This window comes from Papio anubis, chromosome 2, assembly GCF_008728515.1.
Source record: "Papio anubis isolate 15944 chromosome 2, Panubis1.0, whole genome shotgun sequence".
NCBI classification, from domain to species: Eukaryota; Metazoa; Chordata; class Mammalia; order Primates; family Cercopithecidae; genus Papio; species Papio anubis.
This window is the reverse complement of record NC_044977.1, coordinates 42903083-42926372: the sequence shown is the minus strand read 5'-3', so window position 1 is coordinate 42926372 and position 23290 is coordinate 42903083. Positions and strand designations below refer to the sequence as shown.

The 23290-nt window shown below is 50.4% G+C and overlaps 1 protein-coding gene across 3 annotated transcripts in view; it reads right to left on the bottom strand.

Annotated features, from left to right (window-relative positions):
- Positions 1-967: 967 nt before the first annotated feature.
- The window catches only part of PDIA5 (protein disulfide isomerase family A member 5), a 92379-nt gene continuing 70056 nt past the window's right edge, over positions 968-23290 (bottom strand). For all 3 annotated transcript variants that reach the window (XM_021934125.2, XM_021934127.2, XM_021934126.2), the window contains 6 exons: positions 16025-16095; positions 15361-15521; positions 12504-12634; positions 8057-8127; positions 1638-1772; positions 968-1193 (listed from right to left, as the gene is read on the bottom strand). In XM_021934125.2, the coding sequence (XP_021789817.2) occupies positions 1113-1193; positions 1638-1772; positions 8057-8127; positions 12504-12634; positions 15361-15521; positions 16025-16095 (650 nt within the window). In that variant the 3' untranslated portion in view covers positions 968-1112. The remainder of the gene's footprint in view (positions 1194-1637; positions 1773-8056; positions 8128-12503; positions 12635-15360; positions 15522-16024; positions 16096-23290) is intronic.

The window sequence follows — 23290 nt, the reverse complement described above, 5'->3', positions numbered from 1 at the left end:
CATGCAGAAAGCATGAGGACTCACCAGAAAGGTGCGTCAAAAAAGAGATGTACACAGGCAGGAGGCCGAGCGAGGCACCCATCCGTGGAAAATGTGGCGTAAAGATTTGGGGTTATTGTGGTCAGTGGTGGGGGCTGGTGAGATCTAACATCTGCACCTCAAGAACACACCATCCCTTCCATCCGGGGTGCACAGCAAGCAGCTGGCACAGAGACCCCCTTCCCCCACTCCATTCATGCCTCTGAAGCAGCAACTTAATTTTCTTTAAAGGGAGAATGGGGAGGGAACGGAGAGAGGAAGAGAAGACAAACAGCTGGAGAAAGATAAATACCTAACTAAGTTCCAGGAAAACACACACAGAGGAAACACACCAATACTGAAACCACAACAATCCAGAAGCTAGTGTTTGGTTACCATTTGCTTCAGCATCCCAATTTCCCTGATCATCTTTTTTTTTTTTTTTTTCTTTTACTTTTCTATTTTTGAGACAGGGTCTTGCTTTCTAGCTAGGCTGGAGTTGTCATGTGAACATAGATCACTGTAGACTTGAACTCCTGGGCTCAAGCAATCTTCCCTCCCCAGCCTTACAAGTAGCTGAGACTATAGGCATGTACCCCTCCGCCCAGTAACTTTATTTTCTGTAGACATGAGGTCTCATAATGTTTCCCAGGCTGGTCTTGAACACCTGGCTTCAAGTGATCCTCCCACCTCAGCCTCCCAAAGTCATTGATTATCTTGACGTATTTCCTCTCATTAGCTTGTCATTTTCCAGCAGGATATTCTGCGATCCAGTTTCCCTGTTCTGCTCTCAAATGACTGACAGGGGGCCGGCACTCTCAGGGGTGACCTCCATGCAGACAGGGCACTGGAGCACAGCTCTGTACCTCCCAGCAGAGGTGGAAGGAGAAGGATGTGAGTATCCACCTTTGTTAGTACAGGCTCCATGAAAATAAACCATACCACCAAATAAATGGTTTAATTTTATTTCAAAATTGTACAAAATGGCCATAAGCGGCTATAAAAAACTTTGTCTTCAGAACATGTGGAAATTCAGAAACAACAAAACAGGTATCATTCACAGTGTAATGGAAAAGCTTTTTCTGAGGCAGGAATTATAACTCTTCCTTCTTTTTCCCTAGTCTTTCATGGTCTCCCTCCCGGAGGGCTCGAATATAATTGGTAAATCCCAATTCCTGCAGGGAAGGGAGAGAGAGAGAGAGAGAGAGAGAGAGAGAGAGAGAGAGAGAAGCTTTAATCCCTGAGCTGGCCATGCGCGCTCCCTCCCCACCCCCCCGGCCCCTCCAGGGGCTCACTCCTGTGACAGGGAGAGGTGGGCAGACGTCTGCAAGGCAGAGAGGGTCTGCATGGCTTCCACCAGCCCTGACCAGCAAGTGAGAAAACCCTCGGCATCTGGAGTCCAGCCTGGCTCTGGGGACAGGACATCTGTGACAACCCCTTGGGACTCTCCTCCAGCAATGTCAAGCCTCAGCCAGGCCGAGGGCCTGTGGCCTCTCGGTGCAGTGTTCCAGCTGACTTCCGCGGTTTCCGGGACGCTGCCCAGTGCTGTCCCTCCTCAGTGGCAGTTTCCCTGCCCATCAGCTGAGCGAGCTCTGGGCAGACGCCTCTCCCCGACTTACTGTGCGGTCGCTGTCATACTTTTCTGTGAACTTCCCATAGTGGTAGTAGTGGAAAGTGGGGTAGCCCTTGACGGCCTCCTGCTGGCACAGGTCTTGGTTCTTGTCTTTGACACAGTCAACAGCAGCACAGGCGATCTAGGGGGCAAGGTAAGAAGAGTTGGCACAGGGTGTCCCCAGGCTGAGGCCTGGACCCCACAACACAGATTGCACATCTAGTCCACGTCACAGGCTCACTCTGATTTTTCTCCTCAGTGGCAGGTAGGAACTGAACCAAAGCACCCTCAACTCAGGGCTCCTTGGAGACTGATGGTGCTTGTTTTCAATTTCCAGGTGGGTAAGGTTAGGGGACTTGGCCTGGAGTGCCTTTAGCTGTCCTTTAAAATCAAGAGTATGACGATCATAAAGGAAATGATGACTTGAAAGCATTTGTAAACACCACAGTTTCTGTGGTGCTCTCTGTAAGGGACTGGAGGATTCAACCATTTCTCAACTAATATTTCTGGAACAGTTGCTTGGGGGACAGTATAGTGCCAAGGTTAAGAGCAAGAACTTTCAAGTCAAGTTCCCCAAGTGCACTCTTGGTTTGCCTGGACATTAAGACTTAAAGAAAATGACCCAGCCTCTTGGTGCCTCATTTTTTTCAGCTGTAAAATGGGGATAATAACAGTATCTTGGCTATCAGGATATTGTGAAGACTGAATAAGAGAATTCGAGTGAGGCCAATGAGCACAGAACCTGGCACCGGATTCGTGGTCAGGAAATGTCAGCTGTTATTACAGTCACTTCTTCCGACCCCATATACAAGCTCTGTCCCCACTTAGGGGCTCAGTGTCTGGGCAGGGGTTGGATAAAGTGACAATTCCAACACGGTGTGATGTGAGGGATGAGGGAGGTGGCCCAGGTGCCAGGTGAGTGGGGCAAAGGCGCTCTGTATGATTCGCCATCTGAGCCAAGACTGGAAGAGGAGGAGACCAGGGAAGCACATCTGGAAACTGGAGGAGCCCTGCATGACTAAAGCCATCAGAATGTTTGGTCAGAAAGTGGTTCCCACATTGGCCACTGGCCTCTTCTTGACCATCTAGTAAATTCCACATGCTGGGCAGCTTTTCTTCATCATTAGTTGTTTTTTCAAAGGAAGAGAGTATAAAGCAGAAATGGGGAACTTGTTTCCTATTGAGGGTCATACACCAGGGAAGCCGGAGAGGAGGTCCTCAATGGCCACACCCAATACAGAGGTGTTACGGAAGATGGGGCAGACTCCCATGAGAGGGAGTCCTCCCACCAGGCAACACGCACTGAAACCCTGCCGTGTGCCGAGCCTGTTCTAGATGCTGGGGGAACAATGCTGACCTTGACAAAGTCCAGTTATCAAGCGTCTGCTGTATAACAAATGAGATCATTTTAGATAGAGCTCAACGAATGCTTGGAAGAAATTAAAAGAGGGTGATTCAATAAGATAATTTAAAATTGTTGAATAGCCGAGATTCACACAGTTCTTTGGTTGACGGTTATTTGCATTTGGACAAAGGCCCCTTTCCAAGTAGGACAGTCCTGCCAGCCCCCATGGCGACATTTACTCATCATATCCCGCATGCCCAGGTGAGCTGCGGGATGGATAGCTGGAGAGAAGAGTAAGGTGCGGCCTCCCCTGGCCACCAGGCGCCATCCTCACCCTCTCACCCTCATGCTTCCCTTCTACTCTTCAGTTACGTAACATTCTATATAGTGAGACTTATAAAACAGAGTTTACAAACTTGCTGCCTGCAATCTGTGTCTGGCTCTTAGTCCTGTTCTATTTGGCCCACATTGAATTTAACAACAACAACAACAAAATAAATAAATAAATCTGAATTAGCTCCACCATAGAAATGGAGCCAGAAGATCTAATACAACAATTTGGCTTTCCAGTTTCTCTTTCAAAGTCAGAAGAGTTGATGGCACTTACCCTGCAGTCTCACAGGTGACAACTGGCGGGGCGGAGAGGCAGCTGTCCTTCAGGTAGGCTAAATGTACCTTCCCCAGCATCCCCTGGAGCCCAATTCACCCAGGCCACCAGACTGGCCCCTACACACTTCTGATAACTCCAGCCCACCTCTAAAGCACTTTAGTATTTAAAAACATGAGGCAGATGCTCCCCTGGCCAAATGGTGGGGTTCCATTTCTCAGGGCAGGTGCTATGGGGCCCTGCCCAGGGGCACGGGCATCCACACACTCTCCTTCCCTGCAGCCAGCAGCTAAGGCCCCATGTCCAGCCTGGGCCAGGAGCTGCTGCTCCGCTGTGAAAGTGCTGGACGAACATGGCTCCAGGCTGCTGCTCTCCCTGCATCTGCTTTAAATCATGAATTTAATTTGTATACATGCTCTGGAGCTGTTGGAAACACAGTGTATGGTTTTATAAATCTACTAAATTAGAAATGTATACTTGTTCTGAATCACCTAAACTAGCTGCCAGCTGCACACACGGAGTGCAACTTCTAGCTGCAAAGGCGAATCCATGTGCAGTTTCCACAGAAGAGACAAATGCGTCCTCCCCAAAGGCAGCAGCTTAGACTCTTTGGAAAGAAGGCAGTGAATAAAGCTCTTCTCAGTCGTTGAAATTTCACCTAAATGCCTGCACCCCTACATCCAACTCAAGATTTGCACTGATCACCTGCAACACGAACACCTATGATTTCTCAGTTTGCTCTATGGTGGTTGGTACAAATTCCTGGGGCACACACTGCTGGTGTCCTGCCACATCCCCTCGGACCAGCCCTTGCCACAGCACCTGCTACTCTCAGCCTCAGAGCATCCTCCCAGCCTCAAGGAGCTGGACGTAAGGCCAATGACAGATGGGGTTCTAGAACAAGGACCCTGGCTTCCTTGGCCTTTGAGTGGAACAGCTCTGTGTCATGTTTCCTGGTGAGGTTTCCCGTGGGACTGAGCCTTGGTGACTCATACAGTCATCTGTCCAGAAAACACCTGCTTTGGTTCCTCCCCTTTCATGTCTCACTTCCAGGATCCTCTGTGAACTTCCTGAGGTCACTTCCCAAATACATTCCCTGCACATGAGCCCAGGAGCAGAGTCTGCTTCTGGGAGAACTCAAACTCTGACAATACTTGTTTGCGATTCTGCCCCTCTCCGGCTGAGAAACTAGCATATGATCTCTCTAAGATTCAATCACCTACCTCTTCAGCAAAATGAGCACTGTAACAATACCTAGTTGAGCAAGCTATCGTGAGGACAACATGATGTAAGTAATGCTTTCAGTGGAAGAAGAGCTCTCAGTAAATATCAAATATGTTATATTGCTCCTTCATCCAGCCAACATTTACACAGGTCTGAGGGGTCATGACTGTGGGGAGTTCAAGGACAAATGAGGTCTCTGTCCTCAGGGAGTTTTCACTCGGAAAAGGCAGTAGCCAGCCTCATAAACAGGAGGACCTACACGTCACGGCCAGATTCCGGCAGCGAAGTGGGCTCATCGCAGAGGAGGGGCCCCCACTGTCTCAGGGCCTCCCTCTAGGAGTGACCTTCACACCTAGCCCCACCCCACCCCCAGGCTGGGGACACCTTGACGTGCAGTGAAAGGTAAGCCCCCCACCTGCTTGCCAGCCCACCACAGGTCCTGTCTGCCTTGCCCCTTCAATAACACCATCTGTTCCAACACTAACACATTGCAGTCCTTTCCCCATCAGTGTGCCAACCAATTAAGTTCCCAAGTAAGCTCCCGGGAGGGGGTGGAGGCTCCCCGGCTAAAATATGAGCTGCCACACACAGCTTTATTGATTCAGTAAAATAAATCTCTGCAGGACCTAATATTGACTTTGGCTATGAAAATGGAAGTGAACAACCAACTGCATATTGATTGGGAAAGGAACAGGGGCTGGCTTCTGGGTGGAAAAACCCCACAATTCCAGCTAAGAAGTGGCAGCATGGGGTGTCAGGAGACCCAGTTCTGGCTGTCAGTGACCCACTGGGCATTCCTGGGCATGGGACACAGCTCCTCTCTGAGCCTGGATCCCTCACATATAAAGGGAGAGGGGACAGGCCAGCAGTCCCCACACACCAGCCTGTGGCCAGCACAAAAGCCAGCTCTTAAAAACCACAAATTTCCAGCACCATCCCCCAGAGACTCCGATCTGATAGTTGTAGGATGGGACCCAGTAGTCACGGTGCCATGCCTGGAGCACAGGGTGGGCACCAGTAAGTTCAGCCCCCCAGGCCAGATGGATGGCTTCCCTGATGTCATGAATGTAATCTCCAGGAAACCCAGGCAGGCCACCTGCCTCGGACAGAGAGGTTATGAAGTGCATTCCTGAACGCAAGTGAAGGTGATCCCTGGCTTGGAATAAAGGAAGCTGAAAGGAGAGACAGAAGGAATAAGAGACAGAGGGATTGAACCCAGGAAAACGCCACAACACCACTGGTCTAAGACAATCAAGCAAAGGTGCGTCAGTGTCTAAGGGGAAGGGAGCATCAAGGAAATGGGCCCCCGTGTAGCAGTGGAGGGGGAATGGGAGGAGGAGACATGGGATCTCAGTTGCCCGCTGGAGGCCTGGCAAGTCTGGCCTCACCTGCACTGATGCGGGTCAGGCCATAGGGCAGCCTCAGCAGTGGTCTAGTGGGCAGAAAGGGGCCACATCAATGGGGCTGCCCCTTCAGGGTTTCCCCAGTCCCCCAGGTGCCTCAGTTGGACCACACTCCCTGACACCATGCTCCCCAGCATGGCTGGGAGGGCAAGCCCAGGTTGTGTGGGCCAGTCATGCCTCAGGATCCTCACAGATCTCCTGGGGCCTGTGGAGACCTGAGTGGCCGGTGGGACAGGGAGATGGCACACCTCAGCCTTTCTCCTGCTGCCCAGAGCACCCAGCGTTCTGGGTGGGGTATGACGGACGTCAATGCAGAGTGGCACCTATTCCAGTCCTGTGGACTGGCAGCCCAGGCCGTGCTGGATATCCTGGGACCCCCAAGCAGGAGCAACCACCCTGTGCTGTGCACAAGTGGGTGGGGACAGTGAGGGACATGGACATGGGAAGGAAGCTTCCGCTGCCACACACACCTCAGTGCAGGGAAAGGGGCAGGCAGAGGAGAAAATGCTTCTGGTCATTGTACTCCCTTATGGTGGGGGTGAGGGGTGTCTCAAAGCTGCAGCCAAGGCTTGTGGGTAACAACGGGACCTCCTGACTCCAGAGAGAGTCCCGGGCTCTAGGTCTAAGTGGGAATCAGGTCCCCAGTTCGTCCCTACTCTCCCTACATGGGCCTGTCCCCAGCCTGGCTTCTTTTGGCTTTATGTCCCTGTAAAGTTCTCATCACCCCATCTCTGCCACTCTCTCTGGGCCTGTTAAGGTGATCCCAGCACCTGTATCTCTGCTCCTACAAGGTCTGGATGGTACCTTCACGCCTGACCTCCTGTTGGCCTCGATCAAAACTGCAAGCCCTGCCCACCCAGCCCTGGGATGGCCATCCGTCTCTGCTTGTGAGTGCTGTTCCACTGATACCAGCTCCCCTTCCCTGCCTTGGCTGAACCTCCGTCTAGGCCTGCTTGGCCTGTTTACCATCCAGGACTCTCTGCTCAGCTTATGTCTGGCCTTGGTTCCTTCCAGCCTGCCCTCGCCCCACCTGGGATTCCACCCAGGAAAGTAGGTAAACCCACGTGTGACTCTGGGTTTGGGTGTGTGTGAATGCAGATCCCACATGACTGCCAGCTTCTAGGGCCTGTTAGGCCAGAGGTTCCCATGACTGAGTCTCAGGGTTGGGAGGAATCTTTGCAGTCTTCTGCATCAGCACTGCCTGGCATGGATGAAAAGGGAACTCAAAGCCTGGCAGTCAATCACACTTCCCCAAATTCAGGGGTATTTCCCTGTCCCACAAGCCCTCTCCCAGCAGCAGCCCCCACTGCACCAGCTGCCTTGGGGGGATGTGCCTGGGGGACGCACCTGGCGGCCCTGCACTCTAATCCAATCTGCAGCTCTAGCTTGTTAATTTTATGCTTCATCAGTTGGCAGCTGCAGGAGCCTTTCACTTAGGCAGGGCGAGGCTCCACTGACATAGCCTTGCTCTCCTCCACCGTGGCATCCTCCAGTTGACTTTTGTTGGATTTTTAAATTTGTATTTTTAATTATATAAGTAATGCATGATGATAATCCTACAGTAAAAATGTTCAAGCACTAAAAAAGTAAACAGATGACCCTTTTAACCATCCCTCTCCTCCAAGTAAGTGCTGGAATGGTTTAGCGTATCCCTTTTAGTTGATTTTGCAGCATAAATCCAGCCTGCCCTATCTTCCTTATAAAGAGAATGTCCTGGTTCCCAAGGAATTCCCTGCTTACAGGTCTTAGCTGACCTGCCCCTGTTTGGGGAAGGGACTTGAATGACAAGGAGGAAGGTGTAGGAATTAGCTGGAGGCAGATCAGGAGATGAAGAGGGTTATCCTTACCTTTCGGTCATCTTTGAAGGCATCAGCAGCAGCAGTAAAGTGCGGAATGACCTTCTTACAGTGTGGGCACCCTGTGTGAGGGGGGAAGAGAGCACACAGGACAGTGATGCATGGGCAGGGAGGCTGCAGGGCCAGGGGCCCTTCCTGAAAGCTCCAGAGAGGGCTCTCCAGGAGCCCCAACCCAGCCCGCCACACTGTCAGGGTCCTTTCATCAACCTTGCCAGTCTAACCACCTCCCGCCCATGTCTGATCTATTGGTGGGGGGATTGGTAGGAGTCCCTGTCACAAGCATCATATGCTCCTGCCCAGGCTGGGGGGCGATGGTCACTGTAGTATAGTTCTGCTCCTTCCACAGAGGACGAGGAAGAGTCTGATCTTGGGGGCAGAGGGAGCTTTGGGCTTAAAGAGGAAGACACGGAATTCTCAGAGCCTGCTACAATCTTCTCTTGCTCCAGGGACAATAGCAAATCTCTCCATTTCCTGACTGAGAGGAAGTGGCACTGGAAAATGCAGGCTGGGGGGATTTCAGTGCACCCACTGCTCATGCTTTGCTGCTAACTTCTGCGTTCCTAGCAACTCCCACCCAGCCTAGACTATGAGCAGCCAAACCAGGCCCTGGTCCCCGGGTCTCCGTTGACCCTCTGCTCTACAATAACCAGAACCTCGAACCCAGGAACCAGAAGGCCATGGTCAGGGTAAGAGGGAGAGAAGCTACAGGATGTCACCAGGCAGTCCTCAGATCCCTTGACGGTCTCTGTCCCAGGTAGAAAGCTTGTCAGAGCAGCGTAAGGCCTTTGAACTATACAGGGGCCCCTAACTCCAACATCTGTCTCTTGTTCTGGGCATCACCCTGAGCCCCAACTCTGACCTCAGTGTCTCAGAAGCAGGGTAGGGACCTCTGTGGGGGCCACTTTCTCCTCCTGTCCTGGTGAGCCCAGGAAGCTGCAGGCTGACCCAGCCCTTCCCTCAGCACTAACAGATCAGAACCCAAACCCCCCTCCTCTCTCAGCCCTTTCCCAGCCACTGGTGAACAGAACTGCCCAGGGCGCAGTAGGGCTCTGAGGGGAGGGTTTCCCTGAGCAAGGGGAGGCTCCAGCCCACACCTCCTATGTCAGCCGGCCTACCTCAGCCTCGGGAAGGCAGAGATGCCACGGTGGGAACAGAAACAGCTCTGCTCATCTACTTTCTCCTTTTTAAAATAAGATAATAATGACTGGCATTTCAAAGGGTTTTGTGAAACCAAATTAAGGCTAAGCTACAAGTTTAATCTGAATTTTTTCCTTGATCCAGTCCTGAGATGAGCAGGACCACCCACATGACCTGGCTGGCAGAGTGGCCAGCTGGCCCAGAGCATTGTGGGGGGTGACGGGGGGTGGGGGTGTAGAGGGATTTGCCAAGTCTCATGCAGAAGGAGCAGAAGAGACCTGGGCCAGCGATGGGTTATATCAGAAATGAGACAAGCACAGCTTAGCAATGTGTCTAGCATAGCCTAGCTCAGCAGAGACTGGCTGATTTTTTAATAGCCTAAAATGGCAATTACAAGTAACACTTCACTAATTTGACATAACAGAAAGAAAAATAGCTCAAATTCACAAAAATGTCACACTATAAAGGGATGATGTTATAAAATTTTCAAAACACTTAAAGAGCGCAATCTACTGGTTAACAAGGTACGTCACAGACAGCTCCTGCAGGCAGCTGCAGGCCCCTTGTGTGTGCTGTATGCCCATAATAGCATTAGTCTGGCTGAAAATAACCACCCCTTCCTGGAAACCTGGTTTGACTATTAATTTTTCCTTTTTAACCTTTGTTCATTGAAAGTCTAAAGGTAACTGTCAGCCTAGTGTAAATTCCTGTTACCATCAATTTAAAATATCTAGGCCTCAGATTAATGGACTTCTGTTGCATCTAATTTTCTCATTATCCAAAAGAAAGAGTGGGGCCAGTGAATAATGGGAGGAAGGGCTGTTTCAGAAAGTGCACGAAGATGCTTCCAAGAGGTGTCAGGAGGGCCAGATGTGGATGATTTTTTTTTTTTAATGTAGGCTTAAAAAAAAAAAAAAGGCACTGCCTCTGTGTAGCAGAAAACCAAAGAAGCCTCTCAGAGAGGGGAAAGAGGAACAAAGACTGAGGACAGGCTGGACAATTGCAGTTCTAGAGACTCCGCCAAGCTGGCCTAAGAAGGGCAGTCACCATGACCAGACCATTCAGCATAAAAGGAGCAAAGAAACAGCAGGAGGAAGAGCCGTGCAGAAGCTGGGGAGACAGGATGTGGGGGCAGACATAGTGGGAGAAGGGATGTGGGAGGTGGAGAGATGTGAGGGGAGGTAAGGTGTTGGGGTGGGGCAGCTAGAAGGGGAGCAGGAAATGTGTGGGCAGGCTGCTTTTCCTTTAGACCTCTATCAGGCATTTGACTTTACTATTTGACATTTCTGTAGTGTTTAGATCCTTCATATACAAAAAGCATATAGTATATGCTATATTTATATATAAAAATAAGGTTTTTTTATTATTAAAAAGTCAAAAGAGATATCTTTTTTGTCCTTGGACAGTCTTCCCCCTGTAACCCACTGATAAAGATGTATGTCCCTGGGGCAAGGTTTAGGGACAGAAAAACACAGTAAGAGAGATGAAGAAACTCTAAGGAGCAAGCCCTCTGCCAGAGGTTGAGTCACTCAGCGTTTAGAGTTTCGTCAGGGTAGACAGTGAGCCTCTTGAGGCCTGGCAGGGACATGTCTCCTTCCCTTGTACCCTGGGCCCTGGACACTGCACAGCACAGAGCTGATATCTGATGGATAGATGGAAGGCAGGCAGGCAGGCAGGCAGGCAGGAAGGCAGGAAGGAAGGAAGGAAGGAAGGAAGGAAGGCAGGCAGGAAGGCAGGAAGGAAGGAAGGAAGAAAGGAATGAAGGAAGGCAGGCAGGAAGGAAGGAAGGCAGGAAGGAAGGAAGGAGGAAGGAAGGAAGGAAGAAGGAAGGAGGAAGGAAGGCAGGAAGGAAGGAAAGAAGGAGGAAGGAAGGAAGGCGGAAGGAAGGAGGAAGGAAGGAAGGAAGGAGGAAGGAAGGAAAGAAGGAGGAAGGAAGGAAGGAAGGAGGAAGGAAGAAAGGAGGAAGGAAGGACTTGTAGATCTTTGGCAGCCCAAAGGGGTAAGAGTCTCTCCCAGATTCCCTGGGGATTCAAGCACCTGTCTGCCTCAGCAGCCAGGGTCAAGGGTGGCGGAGGGCTTATGTCTGCTCTGAAGGCCCCTCAGTCAGGGAGGAGCTGAAGAGAGGCAGAGGAAGCACTGTGGCTCTGGTCCAGAGGTCTGGGGGAAAGTATTTCATCTGGACTTTGTAAAGTTCACCTCAGGGCTGGGCAAGGGCTCCCACTCCTGCAGCCAGGTTCTCACTTGCGGCTGAAAACACTCTCTCTCTCTGGCCTGTGCCTGTGACAGAGAGCGAGCCACGCAGGCTGCGGGAGGGGCCTGCCACTAACTTGCCCCATGGCCTTGGGCAAGGCTCAGTCCGCCAGAAGGAAGACGTCAGCTCCCGAAAATTTTCAGGCTTCTGGGCACACTGTACAGACTGAAGAGGACAGCCGGAAGCTCCCTAACGGACTGGGAGGGGACAAGTCCCACTCTGAGAAGGAAAGGCAGAAAGAGATGGGCAAGCAGGCTGCCTCAGGGAGGGGGCTGAGGCTGTGGCGGCCCCTCTTAGACCCTGAGATCACAGAGACTCCATGGATTACTGACACTTGAAAGGTGGGGGCAGGGGGAGCCAACAGGAGGGCCGGCTACAACTGAGCGGGTTTATGGCTAGATTGAGCTGCCTGGCTTCTCTGTAGACCGCAGCTTTTATTATCCTCACTCCATTAAGCTGAGTTGTAACCTGGGGGAGAGAGAGAAGGGCAGCAGAGAGTGGGAAATTCTAAGAACCTTTCATTGTAAGTATCAATTAACAACTTCAAAATGGGAATACACAGAAACCCGAGGTCACAGACGTCAATGTCGGCAGACGTGTCACTTCTTCAGCTTAAGCTATGATTAAAACGAGAACAGCACAGGAGCTCAGGAGTGAATGTGGCTGTGCCTATGCCATGGCTCCAGAGCCATTTGGAAGGGCAGGGAGAGGGGGTTCCAAGTGTCTGGAGGAGGAAGAGGGGGCGGAGGCAGCTGAGGGGTGGGAAGTGTGCGAGTAGGGGACAGGGGCATGGAGAAGCCCAGGGACAAGAGGGAACCAGCACAGAGGCAGAGGGATTTAGGATACGAGAAAGGCTGCCCCAAAGGAAGGGGAGTCCAAAAAGGCTGACAAAAGGAGGCCCTGGATTTGAAGGGCCTGTCAGCCTGGAATAAAATTGGAGAGCCTGGTTCATAGCTGCCTTGGTCCCTGGGGTGGGTGTGCAGGTCTTCTTGGTTTGGTGGGGCCAAACACCTCTTACCGTGCCACTCAGTGAGCACCCAAGCTACTTACAAGGGGCGTAGAACATGACCAAGGTGTGTTTCTTCTTCTTCAGGGTCTCCCGGAAGTTGTCCCCCACCAGGTGCAACACGCTTGTCTGCTGCTCTTCCCACGTGGGCTCTGGCGGCGGGGGGGCCTCAGGGCTGCAAGAAGCCAGGGGAGGGGGGAGGCAGCCATGAGGAGAGATTTTTAGATGGGCAAGGAAGTCCACCCTCAATGTCCCAACCACTCGGGGGAACGTGCATGAAGAAACCACTACAATCCTTCTAAAATTTCATTTTAAAACCGTAGTTCAAACGCAAACAAATCTGTGCCACCAGCAAAGATCTTCCCTGATTCCCTCTGAGGAGCCCCTTAAGGAGCCATTTTGTAAAATATGGAAGACTTGACCCCATTTTAGGGCAGGGCAGCCCCCCAGTTGTGGGCCATGAACTCCTTGACAAGGGCATAGCACCACCTCCACTTGGGTTCCCAGGCCCCTCCTTCCTGCCCCCTCTAGGACCCTACATTATCGTTCATTATTTTCTGCTTCTCAGCCTTTGTTCTGGTGGAGAGCATGGGCCAAGGAGTGAGGCGGGCCTGGGTTCAAGTCCAGCTGTGCAACCTTACCAGCTGTGCAACCTTAGGTAAGTTACTAAACCCCTCTGAGTCTCCATTTTCTTTTCTGTTAAATGAGGACAATAGGATCTTTATGAAGAGCATAGAATATATGTAAAGCATCTACTCAGTCAAGGAACTGATATTTACTGAGAGCCTAGATGCTCTAATAAATGCCAGGTGTTGGATAAATATTATTGCTTCTCAGTCTCTTGCTGTCCACTGGGTCCTTCCACTCTGCCTCATGCAAGGATGGATCTCGAGGGCCTTGCAATAGCCTTTGCTCCCCTGCTCCCCTCTCTATAACCCAACTCCCCTTTTTAATTCCTCATTTAATTCCCTAGACAAGTCTATGCGGAAATTACTGTCTCCATCTTACATAGATGGAGATGGGAAGCTGGGGCTTAGAGGCGTCAAAGAAATGGCTCAAGGTCACGATCTGAGCCCAGGTCTCTCAGACTCCAAAGCCCATGCTCTTGACCTAAAATGCTTAAGAAAGTACTTAAACCTGAAAGCACTTAGCCTGAGTGCTTTTCAGGCTCTCAGTAGCAGCAGCGGCACACAGAAAGGGCGGAGGCCCCTCATGCTCGCTGTTTGTGTCCAGGACTCTGGAGCACTGGTTAGTGATGATCGACACTCTGGATTCCCTCGGCTCTCTAACCATAAGTCCAAGCATCACAGGGACCTGGCCAGATCCCCCGCCCCACCCAGTCCTTTCCAGTGAACCAGCTCTGGCACCAGAGCAAGGTTGGAAAAGTGGGTGTGAACAAGCCACTTGCTTCAGACACTAGAAGGCCTTGATGGGTGAGCACCTTGTCCGTTTCAGAGGCAAACCATCGTTTTCCTCTGGTCCCTAAGACAAAGGCCTGGCTACTTTCCGAATCCTCCCAGTGGACGAGCAGGACAAAGTGGGAGAAGCTGAGGCCAGGATCTCACCAGTCCATTCACCTCTTGCCAGAGGCCTCCCCTGAATCTAGTGGCAACTTTGTTCCCATTCCACAAGCTGGTGTTTCTCAGAACACCATGGCTGAGGTTCCCATTCACACCTCCTGAATCAGAGTCTCAGAGTCTGTGCTTTAAAGAAACACCTCATATCTGACCAATGTCCTAACAAAGTAGCTCAGACCGTATCGGTTCAACTGTGTCCCCCTCTAATTCCTATGTTGAGGTCCTAACCCCCATTATCTCAGAATGTGACTATCTCTAGAGATAAATTATCCCTTTAAAGGGATAATTCAGTTAAGATGAGGTCATTAGGGTGTGCTGTCATCCAACATGACTGGTGTCCTTATAAGAAGAGCAGATTAGGTCACAGATACATATAGAGGGGCGGCCATGGGAAGTCACAGGCAGATGGCCAAGGGGAGGGGCCTCAGAAGAAACCAACCCTGCCAACATCTTGATCTCTGATTTCTAGCCTCCAAAATTGTAAGAAAATAGGCTGCACACAGTGGCTCATGCCTGTAATCCTGGCACTTTGGGAGGCTGAGGTGGGTGGATCACTTGAGCTTAGGAGACCAGCCTGGGCAACATGGTGAAACCCGTCTCTACTAAAAATACAAAAAATTAGCCAGGGCGATGGCATGCGCCTGTAATCCCAGCTACCTGGGAGGCTAAGGCAGGAGAATCGCTTGAACCTGGGAGGTGGAGGCTGCAGTGAGCTGAGATTGTGCCTCCAGCTTGGGTGACTGAGTGAGACTGTCTCAAAACAAAACAAAACAAAATTGTAAGAAAATAAACTTCTGTTATATTGTTATATTATATTGTTGAGCCATCTGGTCTGTTACTTTGTTATGGCAACACTAGCAAACTAATACACAGGCTGAGGGGGCTCTTCAAAATCTTTATCCTCAGCTGCAAACCACCGCAGCCTGCCCTGTGGACACTACCGGAGGCCCGGCCAACCACTAGCAAACCTGGACGAAATGAGTCTAGCTCTGGCTATGAAGAGCTGTGTCTCCTTCATTTATTCAAAGGGACTGGAATAAAATGCAGACAATGAGACTTGGGCCTAAGGAGGCTGAGATAGAGAAAAAGCAACACACAGTTTAGTGTGTCGATGAAGCTGCGTCCAGAAGGACTGCCAGCAGTGACCTGCTGATCAGGACATGTGATCAGCACACAAAGGGTGGCTTTAGGGTTGAGGAAGTCAGATCTGTCTTGACTCCTGAGCCCAGGATATTGACCATAAAGTTTACTTCACCTCCTCAAGGTGGTCTCCAGGGGCCGCCAGCCGGCAGTTAGGATGTGCTATTGAGATCGTAACACTTACTTTTGCATCCACTCGAGAAACTTCTTCTTTGTCCTGAGCACGGGCACTGCATATTTCTCTCCATTCTTAAAATACTTCAATGTAGGAAACTCTGAGATGTGGAATCTTTCTGCCAGGGCCTTGTTGACAGTGGCATCGACAGCTGCAAGGACACCAGAGCTCTGGGATGGGGGAAAGGCCAACCATGCATTACAGCCTCAGATGCGGTGCTGGTGGAACACAGGAGCCCAGACGCTGCCCCCACAGCCCATCCTGGACCTGCCGGAATTTAACTGGGGTGGCTAGCCCGATGGGCTCCCATATCCCAGGGAACAATTGAACACTGGCATGGCCATTTCTCATTTAGGAGCTGAGATGAGGCTTTTGAATCTGCCCCACCAGCCACGTTGAGTAGATTGGCACCTGTTCCCATTAGCCAGGGTCCCAGAGAAGAGAGGGAGCAGGTAGAGGTCACCCAGACGGGCATGGGAACATGGCCCAATAGTCCTTCTGCCCTCCTGTAGGATCCCATCTGTCTAAGGCGTTCTACTTGGGCACACAGAGGTACTGCTGGCCTCCAGGGACCAGGGGAGCTGCAGCAGGGCTTGTAGGGCAAAGTCATAATGATTCCACCTGTCAATGATTCTTTCAAAGAGAACGGTGAGGGGAAGGAAAGGAAGCTTACATCTGCTTCTCCATGGAGGGCTTCTGCTGCCTTCTCAAACTCTGGCTTCATTTTCTTACAGTGGCCACACCCTGTGGGGAGAGATCAAGAGAAACCATTCTTATGGCACAGAGGCCCTCGGGATGCTCCCCTGCGCCGCCTCTGTAAGGCAGCTCAGCCCCATTCCTAGACACTGGGGGGACCTGGGAGAAAAGCAGCAGCAGCACCAGCTCAAAGAAAAGAAATATTTTGCTTAATCCACCAGAAATGGGTTGGGGTATTGGGAAGGTACTCCAGACACAAAAATAAAACAACTACATAAAGAGGCCTCTGAGGCCTGAGGCCCTGAGCTGGGCATAAAAATTCACAGAAGCATGAGTATGGGACATAATTACATCCCAATTGTCCCCACATGACATGATAGGATTTTCTTGGGATAGAAACTGCTCCGTCCTTTTCTTACAGCCACATGAACACAGTAAGATGTCACAAATCACAAAATTTCATGCATTAAAAAGTAATTAAGCACTTCGTGTAGATGACAGACCTCGACATTTGTACATCGTTTTCAGTTTAATAGAAAGAGTACTTTCTGGCCTCCGATGCTGGAGGGACTGGGAGGTGAGGGATCTGCAGACTGGCTTAGGCTGGAGGCTGCTCAGAAGGTGAGCCCGGCTGTGCGGGGATCATGCATTAACCAGGATCAGTGGATGACAGGTCGTGACTCAACCTTCTCAGGGGTGTGCTACTGTGTGGGAGCTGAGAACACTGTAATTCTACCACTGATTGTTAGGAAAAAGAAAGACAAGAAGAAAGGAAGACAGAAAGTCAAACAGTATAATCAGAGGAGACCTCCCACTGAGCTATGGAATCGGCTTTCCTGCCTCCAGCTGAGCACATGGCAGGGATGAAAGCTCCTGTCTCCTCCTTCAAGGCCATTTCTGCAGAACTCAGCTCCAGGTGAGACATGAACCTGTCTCATGCTTAATCTCTCCACTCCACTCCTGCCTGTACCTGGCTTCCTCAGCTCATCCTCACCCTGTCCCTCTCAGGGACAAAGGACCCTGGAGTGCTACTCCCCACTTAACTGATAACAGAAAACCAAACCGATCCTCGAGCTCCCAGGCAGTGTTGTCAAGCTCCTCCTCTGGACAGAGCACTGGAGACATGACTTGGTCAAGGGCACTGACCCTCATGGAATGCAGCCAAGGGAGTGACTACAGTTCCGAGCCACACCAACATGTCTGTTCTTCCCAGGTGGATCCAAGAAGAGAGACACTGCTAACCCTCAACTGGGAGGCTCCACAGCAAGAAGAGGAGGAACTGCTGGGTATACAGGCATCTCTGCTGCCATTATCTAGGAAGCTCCCTACTCCTGTTGGGCTATGATGCAGAAGAAAGGGTAGAAAAGGCATTAGCCCTTAGAATCTTCCAGCATAATGACAGACAGGACCATGGTCTTTGGTCCAGAGGGGAATATAGTGGCACACATGATGTCTTCAAGGGATGAACCAGAGGAAGAGCACTCCTCACCTGCCCTGGCAGCCCTGGGGGAGCTGGCAGCTGCTTTTAGCCCTATTACATATTGTGCACACACTACACACTCATCACGCTGGGCTCTAGGTACCGGACAGTGACTCTCTGGTTTTTTTTTTTTTTTTTTTGAGATGGAGACTCGCTCTGTCGCCCAGGCTGGAGTACAGTGGCGCGATCTCAGCTTACTGCAACCTCTGCCTCCTGGGTTCAAACAATTCTCCCGCCTCAGCCTCCCGAGTAGCTGGCACTACAGGCGCCCGCCATAACGCCCGGCTAGTTTTTTGTATTTTTAGTAGAGACGGGGTTTCACTGTGTTAGCCAGGATGGTCTCGATCTCCTGACCTCGTGATCTACCTGCCTCGGCCTCCCAAAGTGCTGGGATTACAGGCGTGAGCCACTGTGCCTGGCCCCAGATGGTGACTCTAAAGGTGGGACTTGAGGTTTTTTTTACCTTCTACCTCCCCATGAAGCAAAAGGATCATCATTTAATAGATATATGATAAATATTTACTGGTCAGCAATGCAGATACCTAATTAAATAATTAGTAGACAACTCCTGGGGTGACCAGGGGCTTGAGAAGACCTCCTGGAGGTGGTAGATGAAAGGACACATGGGGGCAAGTTAGAGACAGAGGACAGAGGTCCCAGTCAGGAGGGCAGGGCCAGCCTCAGAGAAACAAGGATGTCCCCATGCCCAATTCAGCAGTGCAGAACTCTGCTGCCAGGGCTGAGCAAGGCACACAGCCCCAAAAGTGCTCCTAAGGGCTCCTCTGGGACTGCTGAGCTCAGCCACCTAGAGGCTGCCCCTGGGCTGGGCAGGGCAGCTTGGCTGTTCCTGGCCTGGTTCTCCACAGCAGATGTTCTTAATGTCCCCTGCAGTCAGACATTATGGAGATCATGATCAAAGTGGTAAACCCTTCTTCCAGAAAAATGCACACAGGGTTAGACAATGTTGGGAGTTTATGGTCTGACTAGACCCCACTTGGGATCCCCCCTATCATGAGCTGTAGAGGCATCAAGATCATCATTATTTTGAATGACAAGAATATCACTTTCCAGAAATGAACATTAGCATCATCACAAGCCATGTGTCGCCTAAATAATCCAGTTACAAAAGGGTTGTTTTGTTAAGTTGGCTGTTTTCCCCACAGAAACAATTTTACACACCGATTACATGCAGATTCCCAGAGGCAACCACAAAAGCCCATTTAATAGGATGCACCTGAAACAAAAGCATGCAGTGCTATTTGTATTTCCCTGAGCCTGCTCCCAATGGGACACGTGCAGCCCGTGATCCAGTGGGGAACAGTAGGCAGGCCCCTCCTTCTAGGCAGTGGCCCCCACCTCAGCAGTGAGAGGAAGAAGAACTTCAAGAGGGACCAGGGAGAGCTGGGGCAGGAGTCTGAGCCTCCCCGGCAGTCACATTCTTGAGACTGTCACAAAAGCCTCTCTTCTCCTTCCCCACACTGATACAGATACTCCACATGTATGTATAATTCCAGCAGGATCCTCAGAACTGGGGTTAGGAGCCAGGACAAAGGAGGCCACCAGACTCCAAGCCAATCACTTTCCAATGGGAGGGGAAGTGGAAGAACACAGACTACTGACTTAATATGAGGTATATTAAGATTAAAAATTATTTTTTTGCTTCTCACTAAAATAGAGTGGAGTAAACCATCCTTTGGGGCCATGGTCAGGATGAAAAAATTCTACAGTTCTTAAAGGGATCTTCCTGCCCCTGGGGCACCCCCAGGCTGCTGCTCCCTGCACCTGTCCAAGGTGAGCCCCCCACTCTCCTGCTCTCAGGCTGACCTCCTCCGACTGGGGCAGAGCGAGGGGCTCACCCTGCATGAACGAACTGCAGGAGAAGGAAGCTCAGAGACTCGCCTGCGGCTGTGAGTGAGTTCAACCTGCTCTGGAGAGACGTGAGTGGTCCCTGCAAAGTCCTCAAAGGTCCACTGCCCTGAGACAGACTGACTCGGCCCAGCAGCACATAGTGGAGGACACACAGGGAGGCCTCAGGAAATACAGGCGTGAGGCCCTGGGTGGCCTCCGTGGGAGTTGGGAGAGGTAGGGAAGAGAGGCTCCCTTGACCACTCTCCCCGTACCCTCCATGATATGGATGGTGCTGTCAGGTCAGCTGCTGGCAGGGCCCACGGTCAAGGTGGACAGTGGGACTGCAGTAGGAGTCGGGGGAGGGAAGACAAAGAAAAGCCAGCCGTTGCCATTCACTGCGAATCACTGTTTCTTTCGAAAGTGACCCAGCTGATGTGGCAGGACTCCTGAAGATGAGAATTCACTGTGTGCTGGTAGGGAGGTTTACTTCATCCCTTTATCAGGCTCCAGGCCTTTGACGCCACTGCCCTGCTAGGGTGGCAAGTGGGTTTCATTCCACCTGCCAGCTTCCATCAGCAGTGGGCCTGAGACAGAGGCTGAGTCTGAGAACTGGCTCACTGGGAAGAGGAGCCGTGACCACCTTGCAACGTCTGCCACAGACATGCGAAGCCAGCTGAGGTCGATACCAGGAAACCAGTTTCTGCAGCTCACACACGTGGCTGTCTCCTGGACTTCGGCCTCAGCTCCCAGAATTCCCTACCTCTATAAGGAAAGCACTCGCAATCTGTGCTGGGCTTCCACACTGTATTGCAGCAGCCCCACCAGACATGTGACCCAGCTCAGTAGGTCCGTTTTACAGTGCCAGAAATTGTGGCTCTGGAAGATGAAGTAACAAATCCCCCAGGGCCATCACCACCTGCCCCCTCTTCCTCCCAGCCCCTGTCCTGATGGATAGGACCTCTCCACAGGCAGCATCCACCCTGGACAACCCCTCACAATCCTGCCTTGGTTCTGGCCCCTGCTTTGAGTCTTCCCAGTTCACTGTAGCCCCATCAAATGATCTGTTTCTCTTCTAATTACAAAATACTTCTTATTCAGGTATTTCTATGGCATTTAATTTTGTGTTGCTTTGTGACTGTGATACTGCTGTCTTCTGTTATTTAAGGGCAGCTGGGGTATATTTTCAAAACATCAATCATATCAAATCGCTTTGCTTAAAACTTCCCAGTGGCTTCCTATCACAGGTAGATTCAAATCCAAACTTACTATGGCTACAGACCCCACACAGTCTAAGTCCTGCCTACCTTCAACCTCAACTCAGGTCACTCCTACTGCAGCCTCTGGCTCTCCTTCTCTTCTGCAATCACACCAAGCTCATTTCTACCCCAGGGCCCTGCAACATGTTCTTTCCCATGTGCGGCTCACCCTTTCCATCAGCCACTCAGGCTTCCACTCAAATTTCACCTTCTAGGAGACCCTCCCTGACCACCCATCCCAAAGGTGCCTCACGCTATCATGCTTTCTCCCAATAACCTGTTTTGTTTTCTTAATTGTACTCAAAGCAGCTGGAGTAATCTGCTCACTTGTTCCCTGCCCATCCCCTCAACTGGAATGGAGGCTCCGTATGTGCGGGCAGGGGCTGAGCTGTCTTGTCTAGTTGGCCACTGTATTCCTGATACTGCCCACGCTGCTCCACACACTTCCTGAATGAATTAGCCTCATGACTTGTTAGGTTGCTAGGTTTACACCTGTGCACACAAGGTTTGGCAGGACTAAATTCTTTATGGGCAAGGGTCATGGCTTGCACTCAAATAGTCGTTAATATGACTAAACACCTTGAATGAGCAGAACTGGCAACCAAGCCATTTACTGTGCACGCCCCCTCCCCTCCCCTTACCACTACCATCTTTGTGCCTCCTCTGCACCTCACTAGGAGAAAAAATGTCTCCCAAAACCTCTAATATCTAAGGATGCTGTTCTAAAGTTTCCCATACATACTCTAGAATTCTCTTGGTATCGTTATGGTTTTCAATTCTAGCATCAATTCCCTCTGACCCTGAATAAGACACTAAGGCTAAGCAATAAACTTCTGCAAACAGAGTTTAAGATGAGGAACCTGGCCAGGCCCACAGGAGGAGAAAGGTCTGGCTGAGCAAACACCTCCCTCCCTGACACCCTCCTGTCTTGGGGAGCCGCGGGTGATGGATAGAGCTGGCCGTGACCTGAGCACCAGCCCCCTGGGCCTGGCCTTCATGATGTCTCTGGCTGTGGGACAGCTGGAGGAGGAGGGTTACACGCGGGGAGCGGGACTCCGGCCCACTGCATTCCGTGTCCTGATTGTGATTTGAGGGGCCATTAAGTTTTATTGCTAAACTTCCTTGTTGGGCTTTTATCATCTGTGTAAGTGCACTTACTCTAATTTCCATGATCTGGCATAGAGGTCTGCACATCAACTCCTTGATCATGCTCTTTTCTGGCTGTGGGAATGTTGGCCTCCTGTCGACCCCAAGCCCTTGGATTCCTCTAGATTTCATTAAATTCAATTATTCTTATGATTTTATTACAGACCAGCTATAGGGCTTTCCTGGATGCTGGAACCAGAATTTCCCAGGGGACTAGATTAATCTGTAAAGCTCCCTGGTAGCCAGGGTACTGGGGTAGTACTTGGGCCTCTAGAAGAGCCTGCTTCCTGCCTTGCTTGGAATCTGGCTTGGGGCATGCCAGGGAGGGAGGGTCTCCTACAAATGCCAGCAGAAATACGGACACAGAGGGGCCTACAGAGACCTCAGAGCTCTTTTAAGGCTTCCAAATGCATAAGCACCAAAGTGGACTCCTTGACGGTTACAGGCATCTTGGGGAAGACTCACGCACTCACAGACGCCTCTATTCATCACATGGCCCTTCCTTTTATGCAAAGAGTTTGTTTTTTCCTTTATGTTAGTGCAAAATGTGGATAAACAAGCTTTTAAAATTTTACTTCCAGGTTTCTATCCTAAGGAAATAATCTGACATGTAGACAAATATTTATGCATTAAAATGTTCTTTGCAGCATGATTTATAATGGGAAATATGGTCAACAACTCAAACTTTCAATATTATGATGCTAGTTAACTAATTTACAGTGTCATTATATTATACAGTGGAATATTATGTGGCCACAAAAAGCATGTAAAAAAAAACATTTTTAGTAACATATGAAAATGCCTACAAGATAATGTTAAGGGGAAAATGTAAAGGAAAAAGATGCATATGAAAGACTTAAATAAATAAAATTAGGGCCAGATGCAGTGGCTCATGCTTATAATCCTAGAACTTTGGGAGGTCAAGGCAGGAAGATTGCTTGAGGCCAGGAGTTTGAGACCAGCTTGGGCAACATAGTGAAATTCCACTGCTATAAAAATTTAAAACATTAGCCAGGCATGGTAGTGTGTGCCTGTAGTCCTAGCTACTTAGGAGGCTGAGGCAGGAGGATCACTTGAACCCAGGAGTCTGAAATTGCAGTGAGCTATGATCATGCCACTGCATTCCAGCCTGGGTGACCAGAGTGAGACCCTGTCTGAAAAAAAAAAAAAAGAAAGAAAAAGAAAGAAAGAAAATCAGATCCCTTCCTCCCACCTGGCACAACAAACAAACGAAAAATAGAGATGAATTAAAGAAAGAAATGGAAAAATACAAACATTGTAACAAAATATAGGGCACTATTTTTATATCCTAAGGGAGAATTTCCTAAACAACCCACAAACCCCAGAGGTCAGGATGGGAGAAGGCAGACTTGCAGAATGGCTCAGTGGTTAGGCTGTGGCCTCTGGGACAGCCTGGGATTTCATCCTGGCTGCACTTTTTGGCTATGCGACCTTCGGAATGTTTCTTGACCTCTTGGTGTCTCTCCTTCCTTACTTATAAAATGAGAATAAT